This window comes from Oncorhynchus mykiss, chromosome 7 (genome assembly GCF_013265735.2).
Source record: "Oncorhynchus mykiss isolate Arlee chromosome 7, USDA_OmykA_1.1, whole genome shotgun sequence".
NCBI classification, from domain to species: domain Eukaryota; kingdom Metazoa; phylum Chordata; class Actinopteri; order Salmoniformes; family Salmonidae; genus Oncorhynchus; species Oncorhynchus mykiss.
The window spans coordinates 89,067,667-89,086,695 of NC_048571.1; the positions used below are offsets into that span (position 1 = coordinate 89,067,667).

Here is a 19,029-nt window from a genome sequence, read left to right on the forward strand (position 1 = left end):
ATCTAAACTATATTAAAACTACATCTAAACTATATCAAAACTACATCAAAGCTACACCTAAACTATATCAAAACTACATCTAAACTATATCAAAACTACATCGAAACTACATCTAAACTATATTAAAACTATATCAAAACTATATTAAAACGACATCTAAACTATATTAAAACTACATCTAAACTATATCAAATCTACATCTAAACTATATCAAAACTACACCTAAACTATATCCAAACTATATTAAAACTACATCTAAACTATATAAAAACGACATCTAAACTATATTAAAACTACATCAAAACTATATCAAAACTACATCAAAACCACACCTAAACTATATCAAAACTACACCTAAACTATATCAAAACTATATCAAAACTATATCAAAACTACATCTAAACTATATCAAAACTACACCTAAACTATATCAAAACTATATCAAAACTACACCTAAACTATATCAAAACTACATCTAAACTATATCAAAACTACACCTAAACTATATCAAAACTACACCTAAACTATATCAAAACTACACCTAAACTATATCAAAACTACACCTAAACTATATCAAAACTACACCTAAACTATATCAAAACTACATCTAAACTATATCAAAACTACACCTAAACTATATCAAAACTACATCTAAACTATATCAAAACTACACCTAAACTATATCAAAACTACACCTAAACTATATCAAAACTACACCTAAACTATATCAAAACTACACCTAAACTATATCAAAACTACATCGAAACTATATCAAAACTATATCAAAACTATATTAAAACCTCATCTAAACTATATCAAAACTACATCTAAACTATATCAAAACTACATCTAAACTATATCAAAACTATATCTAAACTATATCAAAACTACATCAAAGCTACACCTAAACTATATCAAAACTACATCTAAACTATATTAAAACTACATCTAAACTATATCAAAACTACATCTAAACTATATCAAAACTACATCTAAACTATATCAAAACTACATCAAAGCTACACCTAAACTATATCAAAACTACATCTAAACTATATCAAAACTACATCTAAACTATATTAAAACTACATCAAAACTATATCAAAACTACATCTACACTATAACAAAACTACACCTAAACTATATCAAAACTATATCAAAACTACATCTAAACTATATCAAAACTACACCTAAACTATATCAAAACTACACCTAAACTATATCAAAACTATATCAAAACCACACCTAAACTATATCAAAACTACATCTAAACTATATCAAAACTACACCTAAACTATATCAAAACTACATCTAAACTATATCAAAACTACACCTAAACTATATCAAAACTACACCTAAACTGCACCTAAACTATACTAAAACTACATCTAAACTATATCAAAACTACATCGAAACTACATCTAAACTATATTAAAACCTCATCTAAACTATATCAAAACTACATCTAAACTATATCAAAACTACATCTAAACTATATCAAAACTACATCAAAGCTACACCTAAACTATATCAAAACTACATCTAAACTATATCAAAACTACATCGAAACTACATCTAAACTATATCAAAACTATCAAAACTATATTAAAACCTCATCTAAACTATATCAAAACTACATCTAAACTATATCAAAACTACATCTAAACTATATCAAAACTACATCTAAACTATATCAAAACTATATAAAAACTTTATTAAAACTACATCTAAACTATATCAAATCTACATCTATACTATATCAAAACTATATCAAAACTACACCTAAACTATATCAAAACTACATCTAAATTATATCCAAACTATATTAAAACTACATCTAAACTATATCAAAACTACATCTAAACTATATCAAAACTACATCTAAACTATATCAAAACTACATCAAAGCTACACCTAAACTATATCAAAACTACATCTAAACTATATTAAAACTACATCTAAACTATATCAAAACTACACCTAAACTATATCAAAACTACACCTAAACTATATCAAAACTATATCAAAACCACACCTAAACTATATCAAAACTACATCTAAACTATATCAAAACTACACCTAAACTATATCAAAACTACATCTAAACTATATCAAAACTACACCTAAACTATATCAAAACTACACCTAAACTGCACCTAAACTACACTGCTCAAAAAAATAAAGGGAACACTTAAACAACACAATGTAACTCCAAGTCAATCACACTTCTGTGAAATCAAACTGTCCACTTAGGAAGCAACACTGATTGACAATAAATGTCACATGCTGTTGTGCAAATGGAATAGACAACAGGTGGAAATTATAGGCAATTAGCAAGACACCCCCAATAAAGGAGTGGTTCTGCAGGTGGGGACCACAGACCACTTCTCAGTTCCTATGCTTCCTGGCTGATGTTTTGGTCACTTTTGAATGCTGGCGGTGCTTTCACTCTAGTGGTAGCATGAGACGGAGTCTACAACCCACACAAGTGGCTCAGGTAGAGCAGCTCATCCAGGACGGCACATCAATGCGAGCTGTGGTAAGAAGGTTTGCTGTGTCTGTCAGCGTAGTGTCCAGAGCATGGAGGCGCTACCAGGAGACAGGCCAGTACATCAGGAGAGGTGGAGGAGGCCGTAGGAGGGCAACAACCCAGCAGCAGGACCGCTACCTACGCCTTTGTGCAAGGAGGAGCAGGAGGAGCACTGCAAAATGACCTCCAGCAGGCCACAAATGTGCATGTGTCTGCTCAAACGGTCAGAAACAGACTCCATGAGGGTGGTATGAGGGACCGACGTCCACAGGTGGGGGTTGTGCTTACAGCCCAACACCGTGCAGGACGTTTGGCATTTGCCAGAGAACACCAAGATTGGCAAATTCGCCACTGGCACCCTGTGCTCTTCACAGATGAAAGCAGGTTCACACTGAGCACATGTGACAGTCTGGAGAGGCCGTGGAGAACGTTCTGCTGCCTGCAACATCCTCCAGCATGACCGGTTTGGCGGTGGGTCAGTCATGGTGTGGGGTGGCATTTCTTTGGGGGGCCGCACATCCCTCCATGTGCTCGCCAGAGGTAGCCTGACTGCCATTAGGTACCGAGATGAGATCCTCAGACCCCTTGTGAGACCATATGCTGGTGCGGTTGGCCCTGGGTTCCTCCTAATGCAAGACAATACTAGGCCTCATGTGGCTGGAGTGTCAGCAGTTCCTGCTAGAGGAAGGCATTGATGCTATGGACTGGCCCGTCCGTTCCCCAGACCTGAATCCAATTGAGCACATCTGGGACATCATGTCTCGCTCCATCCACCACAGACTGTCCAGGAGTTGGCGGATGCTTTAGTCCAGGTCTGGGAGGAGATCCCTCAGGAGACCATCCGCCACCTCATCATGAGCATGCCCAGGCGTTGTAGGGAGGTCATACAGGCACGTGGAGGCCACACACACTACTGAGCCTCATTTTGACTTGTTTTAAGGACATTACATCAAAGTTGGATCAGCCTGTAGTGTGGTTTTCCACTTTAATTTTGAGTGTGACTCCAAATCCAGACCTCCATGGGTTGATAAATTTGATTTCCATTGATAATTTTTGTGTGATTTTGTTGTCAGCACATTCAACTATGTAAAGAAAAAAGTATTTAATAAGAATATTTTATTCATTTTTTGAGCAGTGTATATCAAAACTAAACCGAAACTATATCGAAACTACACCTAAACTGCATCAAAACTATACCAAAATTAATTTCACCATACTAAGAGTTAGCCTATAGACAATACTAAGTTGTCAATAATCTGATGAGTGGCAAAATGATCAGTCAAATTGTACATTATTTATATATTTCCACAAATATTTATTAGTGCAATTACTCCTTTATAATATTTTCTGCACTATTTATCAATCGTTGTTTCTTATGTTCGTTGCACCTTGTGGCTTGATATGCATCTGATGCTAAATGGGATGCCCGGCAACGTTCTCTAGCGGGTTCTGATAGGCTGAAAGGCCAGGCGGTTCTTGTGTTATAGTAATGTCCTAGTGTGTTCAGTGTGTGAGGGTTTTACAGTAATGTCCTGGTGTGTTCAGTGTGTGAGGGTTTTACAGTAATGTCCTGGTGTGTTCAGTGTGAGGGTTTTACAGTCATGTCCTGGTGTGTTCAGTGTGTGAGGGTTTTACAGTAATGTCCTGGTGTGTTCAGTGTGTGAGGGTTTTACAGTCATGTCCTGGTGTGTTCAGTGTGTGAGGGTTTTACAGTAATGTCCTGGTATGTTCAGTGTGTGAGGGTTTTACAGTAATGTCCTGGTGTGTTCAGTGTGTGAGGGTTTTACAGTAATGTCCTGGTGTGTTCAGTGTGTGAGGGTTTTACAGTAATGTCCTGGTGTGTTCAGTGTGAGGGTTTTACAGTAATGTCCTGGTGTGTTCAGTGTGTGAGGGTTTTACAGTCATGTCCTGGTGTGTTCAGTGTGTGAGGGTTTTACAGTAATGTCCTGGTGTGTTCAGTGCGTGAGGGTTTTACAGTAATGTCCTGGTGTGTTCAGTGTGTGAGGGTTTTACAGTAATGTCCTGGTGTGTTCAGTGTGTGAGGGTTTTACAGTAATGTCCTGGTGTGTTCAGTGTGTGAGGGTTTTACAGTAATGTCCTGGTGTGTTCAGTGTGTGAGGGTTTTACAGTAATGTCCTGGTGTGTTCAGTGTGTGAGGGTTTTACAGTAATGTCCTGGTGTGTTAAGTGTGTGAGGGTTTTACAGTAATGTCCTGGTGTGTTCAGTGTGTGAGGGTTTTACAGTAATGTCCTGGTGTGTTCAGTGTGAGGGTTTTACAGTAAAGTCCTGGTGTGTTCAGTGTGTGAGGGTTTTACAGTAATGTCCTGGTGTGTTCAGTGTGAGGGTTTTACAGTAATGTCCTGGTGTGTTCAGTGTGTGAGGGTTTTACAGTAATGTCCTGGTGTGTTCAGTGTGTGTACAATACCATTTTATTGTATTCCTCAGAAGGCTGACTCATCAGATGAGGAGTCGCTCCACATCGACACAGAGGTCAAGCCGGAGGTGAAAGGTCGTAACTCGAAGGTGAAAAAGAAGACTGGCATCCTGGACCTTCTCCAGGCCAGCAAGGCAGTGGGCGTCGACTACAACGCCAACAGGTACACCATAGGACCAGCACACACACCTTCATAGGACCAGCACACACACCTGTATAGGACCAGCACACACACCTGTATAGGACCAGAGCACACACCTGTATAGGACCAGAACACACACCTGTATAGGGAGGCACACACACCTGCATAGGACCAGCACACACACCTGCATAGGACCAGAACACACACCTGCATAGGACCAGCGCACACACCTGCATAGGACCAGAACACACACCTGCATAGGACCAGCACACACCCCTGCATAGGACCAGCACACACACCTGCATAGGACCAGCACACACACCTGCATAGGGAGGCACACACACCTGTATAGGACCAGCACACACACCTGTATAGGACCAGAACACACACCTGCATAGGACCAGCACACACACCTGCATAGGGAGGCACACACACCTGTATAGGACCAGCACACACACCTGTATAGGACCAGCACACACACCTGTATAGGACCAGCACACACACCTATATAGGACCAGAACACACACCTGTATAGGACCTGCACACACACCTGTATAGGACCAGAACACACACCTGTATAGGACCAGAACACACACCTGTATAGGACCAGCACACACACCTGTATAGGACCAGCACAACACCTGTATAGGACCAGCACACACACCTGTATAGGACCAGCACACACACCTGTATAGGACCAGCACACACACCTGCATAGGACCAGCACACACACATGTATAGGACCAGAACACACACCTGTATAGGGAGGCACACACACCTGTATAGGACCAGCACACACACCTGTATAGGACCAGAACACACACCTGTATAGGACCAGAACACACACCTGTATAGGACCGGAACACACACCTGTATAGGACCAGAACACACACCTGTATAGGACCAGCACACACACCTGTATAGGACCAGAACACACACCTGTATAGGACCAGAACACACACCTGTATAGGACCAGCACACACACCTGTATAGGACCAGCACACACACCTGTATAGGACCAGCACACACACCTGCATAGGACCAGCACACACCTGCATAGGGAGGCACACACACCTGCATAGGACCAGAACACACACCTGCATAGGACCAGCACACACACCTGCATAGGGAGGCACACACACCTGCATTAATATGTTAATGTCCCCCCTAATTAATGTGTTAATGTCCCTCCTAATTAATATGTTAATGTCCTGCCTAATTAATATGTTAATGTGGCCTTACATTCTCCTGCAAAATGTCTTGATAAACATGGGAATTCATTTTTCCGTCAATGATAGCAAGTTGTCCAGGCCCTGAGGCAGCAAAGCAGCCCCAAACCATGATCCTCCCTCCACCAGACTTTACAGTTGGGATGAGGTTTTGAAGTTGGTGTGCTGTGCCTTTTATTCCCCACACATAGTGTGTGTTCCTCCCAAACAACAACTGTAGTTTCATCTGTCCACAGAATATTTTGCCAGTAGTGCTGTGGAACATCCAGGTGCTCTTTTGCGAAATTCAGACGTGCAGCAATGTTTTTTTGGACAGCAGTGGCTTCTTCCGTGGTGTCCTCCCATGAACACCATTCTTGTTTATGTGTTTTACATGTCGTAGACTCGTCAACAGAGATGTTAGCATGTTCCAGAGATTTCTGTAAGTCTTTAGCTGACACTCTAGGATTCTTCTTAACCTCATTGAGCATTCTGCACTGTGCTCTTGCAGTCATCTTTGCAGGATGGCCACTCCTAGAGAGAGTAGCAACAGTGCTGAACTTTCTCCGTTTATAGACCATTTGTCTTACCGTGGACTGATGAACATCAAGGCTTTTAGAGATACTTTTGTAACCCTTTCCAGCTTTATGCAAGTCAACAATTCTTAATCTTTGGTCTTCTGAGATCTTTTTTGTTCGAGACATGGTTCACATCAGGCAATGTTTCTTGTGAACAGCTCGGAGAGTGTTTTTTATATTGCAGGGCAGCTCTCCAAATTAGTTTTCACCTTTATTTATTACATTTTTTATCTCACCTTTATTTAACCAGGTAGACCAGATCACCTTTATTTAACCAGGTAATCCAGATCACCTTTATTTAACCAGGTAGACCAGATCACCTTTATTTAACCAGGTAGACCAGATCACCTTTATTTAACCAGGTAGACCAGATCGCCTTTATTTAACCAGGTAATCCAGATCACCTTTATTTAACCAGGTAGACCAGATCACCTTTATTTAACCAGGTAGACCAGATCACCTTTATTTAACCAGGTAGACCAGATCGCCTTTATTTAACCAGGTAGACCAGATCACCTTTATTTAACCAGGTAGACCAGATCACCTTTATTTAACCAGGTAGACCAGATCACCTTTATTTAACCAGGTAGGCCAGATCACCTTTATTTAACCAGGTAGGCTAGTTGAGAACATGTTTTCATTTACAACTGCGACCTGGCCAAGATAAAGCAAAGCAGGGCGACACAAACAACAACACAGAGTAACACATGGAATAAACAAACATACAGTCAATAACACAATAGAAAAGTCTATATACAGTGTGTGCAAATTGAGTAAGATTAGGGAGGTAAGGCAATAAATGGGCCATAGTGGCAAAATAATTACAATTTAGTATTAACACTGGAATAGATGTGCAGAAGATGATGTGCAAGTACAGATACTGGGGTGCAAAGGAGCAAAAAAATGTATAACCGTATGGGGATGAGGTAGTTGGGTGGGCTATTTACAGATGGGCTAGGTACAGCTGCAGCGATCAGTAAGCTGCTCTGACAGCTGATGCTTAAAGTTAGAGATCACTTCAGTGATTTTTGCAATTCGTTCCAGTCATTGGCAGCAGAGAACTGGAAGGAAAGGCGGCCAAAGGAGGTGTTGGCTTTGGGGATGACCAGTGACATATACCTGCTGGAGCGCGTGCTACGGGTGGGTGTTGTTATGGTGACCAGTGAGCTGAGATAAGGTGGGGCTTTACCTAGCAGAGACTTATAGATGACCTGGAGCCAGTGGGTTTGGCGACGAGTATGAAGCGATGGCCAGCCAACGAGAGTGTACAGATCGCAGTGGTGGGTAGTGTATGGGTCTTTGGTGACAAAACGGATGGCACTGTGATAGACTGCATCCAATTTATTGAGTAGGGTATTGGAGGCTATTTTGTAAATGACATCTCCGAAGTCGAGGATCGGTAGGATTGTCAGTTTTACGAGGGTATGTTTGGCGGCATGAGTGAAGGAGGCTTTGTTGCGAAATAGGAAGCCGATTCTAGATTTAATTTTGGATTGGTGATGTTTGATATGACTCTTGAGGAGAGTTTAAAGTCTTACCAGACACCTAGGTATTTGTAGTTGTCCACATATTCTAAGTCAGAACTGTCCAGAGTAGTGATGCTGGACGGGCGGGCAGGTGTGGGCAGTGATTGTTTGAAGACCATCCATTTAGATTTACTTGCATTTAAGAGCAGTTGGAGACCACGGAAGGAGTGTTGTAAGGCATTGAAGCTCATTTGGAGGTTTGTTAACACAGTGTCCATAGAAGGGCCAGAAGTATACAGAATGGTGTCGTCTGTGTAGAGGTGGATCAGAGACTCACCAGCAGCAAGAGCGACATCATTGATGTATACAGAGAAAAGAGTCGGCCTGGGAATTGAAACCTGTGGCACCCCCATAGAGACTGCCAGAGGACAACAGGCCTTCCGATTTGACACACTGAACTCTGTCTGAGAAGTAGTTGGTGAATCAGGCAAGGGAATAATTTTAGAAACCAAGGCCGTTGAGTCTGCCGATAAGAATACGGTGATTAACAGAGTCGAAAGCCTTGGCCAGGTCGATGAAGACGGCTGCACAATAATGTTTCTTATCCATGGCGGTTATGATATCGTTTAGTACCTTGAGCGAGGTTGAGGTGCACCCGTGACCGGCTCGGAAACCCGATTGCATAGTGGAGAAGGTACGGTGGAATTCGAAATGGTCACTGATCTGTTTGTTAACTTGGCTTTTGAGGACATTAGAAAGGCAGGGTAGGATAGATATAGGTCTGTAGCATTTTGGGTCTAGAGGCAGGGTAGGATGGATATAGGTAGGATGGATATAGGTAGGATAGATATAGGTAGGATAGATATAGGTAGGATGGATATAGGTCTGTAGCATTTTGGGTCTAGAGGCAGGATAGATATAGGTAGGATAGATATAGGTAGGATGGATATAGGTCTGTAGCAGTTTGGGTCTAGAGTGTATCCCCAATTTGAAGAGGCGAGAAATATGAAAATATCCCACAAAATGTCCCCTAAAATATCATCTCTATTTATCATATGATTAACTCTGTTGATACTGTCGGTAATCAGGTCTATAACGTGATCCCAGTTCAACGTGAACCACATGACCTTATGACACATGACATGACACATTAGTCAGACCTGGGTTTCAAATACTGTCTCTGTGCCTGGCTTAAACCAATAGAAAAAATCCAACCCCTGACCATCTGGCACTCTAGGCAGACTCTCAAAGTATTTGAACACAGGTCTGATAATAATATCGTCTCGCTATCTCTCTCTCTGTCTCTCTTATCTCTCTCGCTCGCTCTCTCTCTTCTCTCTCGATCTGTCTCTCTCTCCGGCGGGTACACCTTCCAGCAGTGTAATGTGTTATTGTGTTGTGTTATTTCTTATTGACGTACTTACAGTCAGCCACCTGCATCTCCCAGCACACAGGAGGCCATTCAGGGGATGTTGTCTATGGCCAACCTGTCCTCCGGGGCTACCGCAGAGGCTGCAGCCATCTCCTCTGACACCCCTGGAGGAGGAGGTGGTTCCTGGGGCAGGAACCATGCCACCAACACCACGGCTGGACGGAAAGGAGGAACACGAGGAGGAAAAGGAGGAGATGGGAACAGTAAGCGGCCAGCCAAACCCAAGAAAACAAAGAAGAACAGCAGCATCGACAGCATCGAGTTTGATGACGACCATGATCACATGGACGCCTGCTTCAAGGACTCAGACTATGGTAACTAGAGATACATAGAGATACATATTCCACTAGAGATATGATACATATTCCACTAGAGATATGATAAATGTTCTATTAGAGATATGATACATGTTCCACTAGAGATATGATACATATTCCACTAGAGATATGATACATGTTCCACTAGAGATATGATACATGTTCCACTAGAGATATGATACATATTCCACTAGAGATATGATACATGTTCCACTAGAGATATGATACATGTTCCACTAGAGATATGATACATGTTCCACTAGAGATATGATACATGTTCCATTAGAGATATGATACATGTTCCACTAGAGATATGATACATGTTCCACTAGAGATATGATACATGTTCCACTAGAGATATGATACATGTTCCACTAGAGATATGATACATATTCCACTAGAGATATGATAAATGTTCTATTAGAGATATGATACATGTTCCACTAGAGATATGATACATGTTCCACTAGAGATATGATACATGTTCCACTAGAGTTATGATACATGTTCCACTAGAGATATGATACATGTTCCACTAGAGATACGATACGTGTTCCACTAGAGATATGATACATGTTCTATTAGAGATTTGATACATGTTCCCCAAGAGATATGATACATGTTCCACTAGAGATATGATACATGTTCTATTACAGATTTGATACATGTTCCCCAAGAGATATGATACATGTTCCACTAGATATGATACATGTTCCACTAGAGATATGAGACATGTTCCACTAGAGATATCAGACATGTTCCACTAGAGATATGAGACATGTTCCACTAGAGATACATGTTCCACTAGAGATACATGTTCCACTAGAGACATAATTCATGTTCTATTAGAGATACATAGAGATACGTGTTCCACTAGAGATATGATACATGTTCTATTAGAGATTTGATACATGTTCCCCAAGAGATATGATACATGTTCCACTAGAGATATGATACATGTTCCAGTAGAGATATGATACATGTTCTATTAGAGATATGATACATGTTCCACTAGAGATATGATACATGTTCCACTAGAGATATGATACATGTTCCACTAGAGATACGATACGTGTTCCACTAGAGATATGATACATGTTCCACTAGAGATATGATACATGCTCCACTAGAGATATGATACATGTTCCACTAGAGATATCAGACATGTTCCACTAGAGATACATGTTCCACTAGAGATATGAGACATGTTCCACTAGAGATACATGTTCCACTAGAGATACATGTTCCACTAGAGATATTTGACATGTTCCACTAGAGAAACATGTTCCACTAGAGAGATAATTCATGTTCCACTAGAGATACATAGAGATGCATGTTTCACTACAGATATGATACATGTTCCACTAGAGATATGATACGTGTTCCACTAGAGATATGATACATGTTCTATTAGAGATTTGATACATGTTCCCCTAGAGATATGATACATGTTCCACTAGAGATATGATACATGTTCCACTAGAGATATGATACATGTTCCACTAGAGATATGATACATGTTCCATTAGAGATGAGATACATGTTCTATTAGAGATGAGATACATGTTCTATTAGAGATATGATACATGTTCCACTAGAGATATGATACATGTTCCACTAGAGATATAATACATGTTCCACTAGAGATACATAGAGATACATGTTCCACTAGAGATATGATACATGTTCCACTAGAGATATGATACATGTTCTATTAGAGATATGATACATGTTCCACTAGAGATATGATACATGTTCCACTAGAGATATGATACATGTTCCACTAGAGATATCAGACATGTTCCACTAGAGATATCAAACATGTTCCACTAGAGATACATGTTCCACTAGAGATATGAGACATGTTCCACTAGAGATACATGTTCCACTAGAGATACATGTTTCACTAGAGATATGAGACATGTTCCACTAGAGATACATGTTCCACTAGAGAGATAATTCATGTTCTATTAGAGATACATAGAGATACATGTTCCACTAGAGATACAGTGCCTTGCGAAAGTATTCGTACGGCCCCCTTGAACTTTGCGACCTTTTGCCACATTTCAGGCTTCAAACATAAAGATATAAAACTGTATTTTTTTTGTGAAGAATCAACAACAAGTGGGACACAATCATGAAGTGGAACGACATTTATTGGATATTTCAAACTTTTTTAACAAATCAAAAACTGAAGAATTGGGCGTGCAAAATTATTCAGCCCCTTTACTTTCAGTGCAGCAAACTCTCTCCAGAAGTTCAGTGAGGATCTCTGAATGATCCAATGTTGACCTAAATGACTAATGATGATAAATACAATCCACCTGTGTGTAATCAAGTCTCCGTATAAATGCACCTGCACTGTGATAGTCTCAGAGGTCCGTTAAAAGCGCAGAGAGCATCATGAAGAACAAGGAACACACCAGGCAGGTCCGAGATACTGTTGTGAAGAAGTTTAAAGCCGGATTTGGATACAAAAAGATTTCCCAAGCTTTAAACATCCCAAGGAGCACTGTGCAAGCGATAATATTGAAATGGAAGGAGTATCAGACCACTGCAAATCTACCAAGACCTGGCCGTCCCTCTAAACTTTCAGCTCATACAAGGAGAAGACTGCTCAGAGATGCAGCCAAGAGGCCCATGATCACTCTGGATGAACTGCAGAGATCTACAGCTGAGGTGGGAGACTCTGTCCATAGGACAACAATCAGTCGTATATTGCACAAATCTGGCCTTTATGGAAGAGTGGCAAGAAGAAAGCCATTTCTTAAAGATATCCATAAAAAGTGTTGTTTAAAGTTTGCCACAAGCCACCTGGGAGACACACCAAACATGTGGAAGAAAGTGCTCTGGTCAGATGAAACCAAAATTGAACTTTTTGGCAACAATGCAAAACGTTATGTTTGGCGTAAAAGCAACACAGCTCATCACCCTGAACACACCATCCCCACTGTCAAACATGGTGGTGGCAGCATCATGGTTTGGGCCTGCTTTTCTTCAGCAGGGACAGGGAAGATGGTTAAAATTGATGGGAAGATGGATGGAGCCAAATACAGGACCATTCTGGAAGAAAACCTGATGGAGTCTGCAAAAGACCTGAGACTGGGACGGAGATATGTCTTCCAACAAGACAATGATCCAAAACACAAAGCAAAATCTACAATGAAATGGTTCAAAAATAAACATATCCAGGTGTTAGAATGGCCAAGTCAAAGTCCAGACCTGAATCCAATCGAGAATCTGTGGAAAGAACTGAAAACTGCTGTTCACAAATGCTCTCCATCCAACCTCACTGAGCTCGAAATGTTTTGCAAGGAGGAATGGGAAAAAATGTCAGTCTCTCGATGTGCAAAACTGATAGAGACATACCCCAAGCGACTTACAGCTGTAATCGCAGCAAAAGGTGGCGCTACAAAGTATTAACTTAAGGGGGCTGAATAATTTTGCACGCCCAATTTTTCAGTTTTTGATTTGTTAAAAAAGTTTGAAATATCCAATAAATGTCGTTCCACTTCATGATTGTGTCCCACTTGTTGTTGATTCTTCACAAAAAAATACAGTTTTATATCTTTATGTTTGAAGCCTGAAATGTGGCAAAAGGTCGCAAAGTTCAAGGGGGCCGAATACTTTCGCAAGGCACTGTACATAGAGATGCATGTTCCACTACAGATATGATACATGTTCTATTAGAGATTTGATACATGTTCCCCTAGAGATATGATACATGTTCCACTAGAGATATGATACATGTTCCACTAGAGATATGATACATGTTCCACTAGAGATATGATACATGTTCCACTAGAGATATGATACATGTTCCACTAGAGATATGATACATGTTCCACTAGAGATATGATACATGTTCTACTAGAGATATGATACATGTTCTACTAGAGATATGATAAATGTTCTATTAGAGATATGATACATGTTCCACTAGAGATACATAGAGATACATGTTCCACTAGAGATATGATACATGTTCCACTAGAGATATGATACATATTCCACTAGAGATATGATACATGTTCCACTAGAGATATGATACATGTTCTACTAGAGATATGATACATGTTCTACTAGAGATATGATACATGATCCACTAGAGATATGATACATGTTCCACTAGAGATATGAGACATGTTCCATTAGAGATATGATACATGTTCCACTAGAGATATGATACATGTTCCACTTGAGATTTGATACATGTTCCACTAGAGATATGATACATGTTCTATTAGAGATATGATACATGTTCCACTAGAGATATGATACATGTTCTACTAGAGATACATAGAGATACATGTCCCACTAGAGATATGATACATGTTCCACTAGAGATATGATACATGTTCCACTAGAGATATGATACATGTTCCACTAGAGATATGATGCATGTTCTATTATAGATTTCATACATGTTCTATTAGAGATATGATACATGTTCCACTAGAGATATGATACATGTTCCATTAGAGATATGATACATGTTCCACTAGAGATATGATACATGTTCCACTAGAGATATGATACATGTTCTATTAGAGATATGATACATGTTCCACTAGAGATATGATACATGTTCCACTAGAGATATGATACATGTTCCATTAGAGATATGATACATGTTCCATTAGAGATATGATACATGTTCCACTAGAGATATGATACATGTTATATTAGAGATGAGATACATGTTCTATTAGAGATATGATACATGTTCCACTAGAGATATGATGCATGTTCTATTATAGATTTCATACATGTTCTATTAGGGATATGATACGTGTTCCACTAGAGATATGATACATGTTCCACTAGAGATATGATACATGTTCTATTAGAGATATGATACATGTTCCACTAGAGATATGAGACATGTTCCACTAGAGATATGATACATGTTCCACTAGAGATATGATACATGTTCTACTAGAGATATGATACATGTTCCACTAGAGATATAAGACATGTTCCACTAGAGATACATGTTCCACTAGTGATATGAGCCATGTTCCACTAGAGGTACATGTTCCACTAGAGATATGATACATGTTCCACTAGACATATGATACATATTCCACTAGAGATTTCATACATGTTCTATTAGAGATATGATACATGTTCCACTAGAGATATGATACATGTTCCACTAGAGATATGATACATGTTCCACTAGAGATATGATACATGTTCCTCTAGAGATACATAGAGATACATGTTCCACTAGAGATATGATACATGTTCCACTAGAGATATGATACATGTTCCACTAGAGATATGATACATGTTCCACTAGAGATATGATACATGTTCCACTAGAGATATGATACATGTTCCTCTAGAGATACATAGAGATACATGTTCCACTAGAGATATGATACATGTTCCACTAGAGATATGATACATGTTCCACTAGAGATATGATACATGTTCCACTAGAGATATGAGACATATTCCACTAGAGATATGATACATGTTCCACTTGAGATATGATACATGTTCCTCTAGAGATACATAGAGATACATGTTCCACTAGAGATATGATACATGTTCCACTAGAGATATGATACATGTTCCACTAGAGATATGAGACATGTTCCACTAGAAACATGAGACATGTTCCACTAGAGATAGCCATCAGCTTGTGAGATGAACATGTCAGGCCTATAGACATGTTCTTTAGAGCAGTTCATTAATGTTTCTAGCTGAGACAGTGGTTATATGGCCTGTGACTGAAGCTGTGTTTCTAGCTGAGACAGTGGTTATACAGCCTGTGACTGAAGCTGACTGTGTTTCTAGCTGAGACAGTGGTTATATGGCCTGTGACTGAAGCCGTGTTTCTAGCTGAGACAGTGGTTATATAGCCTGTGACTGAAGCTGTGTTTCTAGCTGATACAGTGGTTATATGGCCTGTGACTGAAGCTGACAGTGTTTCTAGCAGAGACAGTGGTTATATGGCCTGTGACTGAAGCTGACAGTGTTTCTAGCTGAGACAGTTGTTATACAGCCTGTAACTGAAGCTGTGTTTCTGGCTGAGACAGTGGTTATATGGCCTGTGACTAAAGCTGTGTTTCTAGCTGAGACAGTGGTTATATGGCCTGTGATTGAAGCTGTGTTTCTAGCTGAGACAGTGGTTATATGGCCTGTGACTGAAGCTGTGTTTCTAGCTGAGACAGTGGTTATATGGCCTGTGACTGAAGCTGACAGTGTTTCTAGCTGAGACAGTGGTTATATGGCCTGTGACTGAAGCTGACAGTGTTTCTAGCTGAGACAGTGGTTATACAGCCTGTGACTGAAGCTGTGTTTCTAGCTGAGACAGTGGTTATATGGCCTGTGACTGAAGCTGTGTTTCTAGCTGATACAGTGGTTATATGGCCTGTGACTGAAGCTGTGTTTCTAGCTGAGACAGTGGTTATATGGCCTGTGACTGAAGCTGTGTTTCTAGCTGAGACAGTGGTTATATGGCCTGTGACTGAAGCTGTGTTTCTAGCTGAGACAGTGGTTATATGGCCTGTGACTGAAGCTGTGTTTCTAGTTGAGACAGTGGTTATATGGCCTGTGACTGAAGCTGTGTTTCTAGCTGAGACAGTGGTTATACGGCCTGTGCCTGAAGCTGTGTTTCTAGCTGAGACATTGGTTATACAGCCTGTAACTGAAGCTGTGTTTCTAGCTGAGACAGTTGTTATACGGCCTGTGCCTGAAGCTGTGTTTCTAGCTGATACAGTGGTTATATGGCCTGTAACTGAAGCTGTGTTTCTAGCTGATACAGTGGTTATACAGCCTGTAACTGAAGCTGTGTTTCTAGCTGAGACAGTGGTTATATGGCCTGTGACTGAAGCTGTGTTTCTAGCTGAGACAGTGGTTATACGGCCTGTGACTGAAGCTGTGTTTCTAGCTGAGACAGTTGTTATACAGCCTGTAACTGAAGCTGTGTTTCTAGCTGAGACAGTGGTTATACGGCCTGTGACTGCAGAGTTGAGCGTTTCCTTTACGCTTCCCTCCAGTCTGATCTGCTCGCAGGTGTGATTAAAACAGATTGACCTCTGTTGTATTAACATGTGGCTGCCTCAATCTAATTTAAGCCAAGATATTTGAATTAAAACTAGATTACAGAGATATGTGTTTAGGTTTCTCTACCTCCTTTACAAAATCTCCACATTCAAGTTGTGTCTTCCAGAATGGGTTCCCTGTGAGGCCTATCCAACAACAACACCACTGCCCCTTTCAGCCTTTTCATCTCCCATCATCATCACTTAAATCTGTTGTTTTAATTACTTTCAGAATCCCACAACTCTAATTAGTCATTAGTGGCACGAACATTCTCATTCTAGAACCCCCCGAATTCTCATACCACCAGTCCTAGTTCTAGCAAGGCGTTCTGTCAGTTCTCACAGACTTCCCCTTCGTCTGTAAACACCTAATTATTTTATCTCGATCATTTCATGATCGAAAAGCAAACTGTGTGCGCTTAACTGTGGTGGTGTTCAAAGAGCTGGGAGGGAGGGAGGGAACAGCTGCTTCACAGCTGTAGAGAGAGAGCAGACATCATCCAGCATGTCAGTGTTAATGCAGGGGAAACCAAATTCTGCAGGAATGCGCATCATCATCACGTTAGTAATTAGATCGGTTGGCCTCTGCTATGTGACATCATTAGATAGAAACATGGCTCTTTTAGAAATTGGAGAGAAGAAGAGGATGAAAGAGGATGGAAGGAATTGAAGGACCAGTGGAAATCAAATGCACCGAATACAACAGGTGTAGTAGACCTTACAGTGAAATGATGAATACAACAGGTGTAGTAGACCTCACAGTGAAATGATGAATACAACAGGTGTAGTAGACCTCACAGTGAAATGCTGAATACAACAGGTGTAGTAGACCTTACAATGAAATGCTGAATACAACAGGTGTAGTAGACCTCACAGTGAAATGATGAATACAACAGGTGTAGTAGACCTTACAGTGAAATGCTGAATACAACAGGTGTAGTAGACCTTACAGTGAAATGATGAATACAACAGGTGTAGTAGACCTTACAGTGAAATGCTGAATACAACAGGTGTAGTAGACCTTACAGTGAAATGATGAATACAACAGGTGTAGTAGACCTTACAGTGAAATGCTGAATACAACAGGTGTAGTAGACCTTACAATGAAATGCTGAATACAACAGGTGTAGTAGACCTTACAATGAAATGCTGAATACAACAGGTGTAGTAGACCTTACAGTGAAATGCTGAATACAACAGGTGTAGTAGACCTTATAGTGAAATGCTGAATACAACAGGTGTAGTAGACCTCACAGGGAAATGCTGAATACAACAGGTGTAGTAGACCTTACAGTGAAATGCTGACTACAACAGGTGTAGTAGACCTTACAGTGAAATGCTGAATACAACAGGTGTAGTAGACCTTACAGTGAAATGCTGAATACAACAGGTGTAGTAGACCTTACAGTGAAATGCTGAATACAACAGGTGTAGAAGACCTTCCAGTGAAATGCTGAATACAACAGGTGTAGTAGACCTCACAGTGAAATGCTGAATACAACAGGTGTAGTATACCTTACAGTGAAATGATGAATACAACAGGTGTAGTAGACCTCACAGTGAAATGCTGAATACAACAGGTGTAGTAGACCTCACAGTGAAATGCTGAATACAACAGGTGTAGTAGACCTCACAGTGAAATGCTGAATACAACAGGTGTAGTAGACCTCACAGTGAAATGCTGAATACAACAGGTGTAGTAGACCTCACAGTGAAATGCTGAATACAACAGGTGTAGTAGACCTCACAGTGAAATGCTGAATACAACAGGTGTAGTAGACCTTACAGTGAAATGCTGAATACAACAGGTGTAGTAGACCTTACAGTGAAATGCTGAATACAACAGGTGTAGTAGACCTTACAG

At 40.2% G+C, this 19,029-nt stretch overlaps 1 protein-coding gene across 2 annotated transcripts in view; it reads left to right on the top strand.

Annotated features, from left to right (window-relative positions):
• The window catches only part of LOC110529064 (lysine-specific demethylase phf2), a 133,808-nt gene that overhangs the window by 85,949 nt on the left and 28,830 nt on the right, over positions 1-19,029 (top strand). The window contains exons 17-18 of one of the 2 annotated variants that reach the window (XM_036984353.1): positions 4,976-5,127; positions 9,785-10,104. In XM_036984353.1, the coding sequence (XP_036840248.1) occupies positions 4,976-5,127; positions 9,785-10,104 (472 nt within the window). The remainder of the gene's footprint in view (positions 1-4,975; positions 5,128-9,784; positions 10,105-19,029) is intronic. The other variant, XM_036984354.1, reaches the window with a different exon arrangement.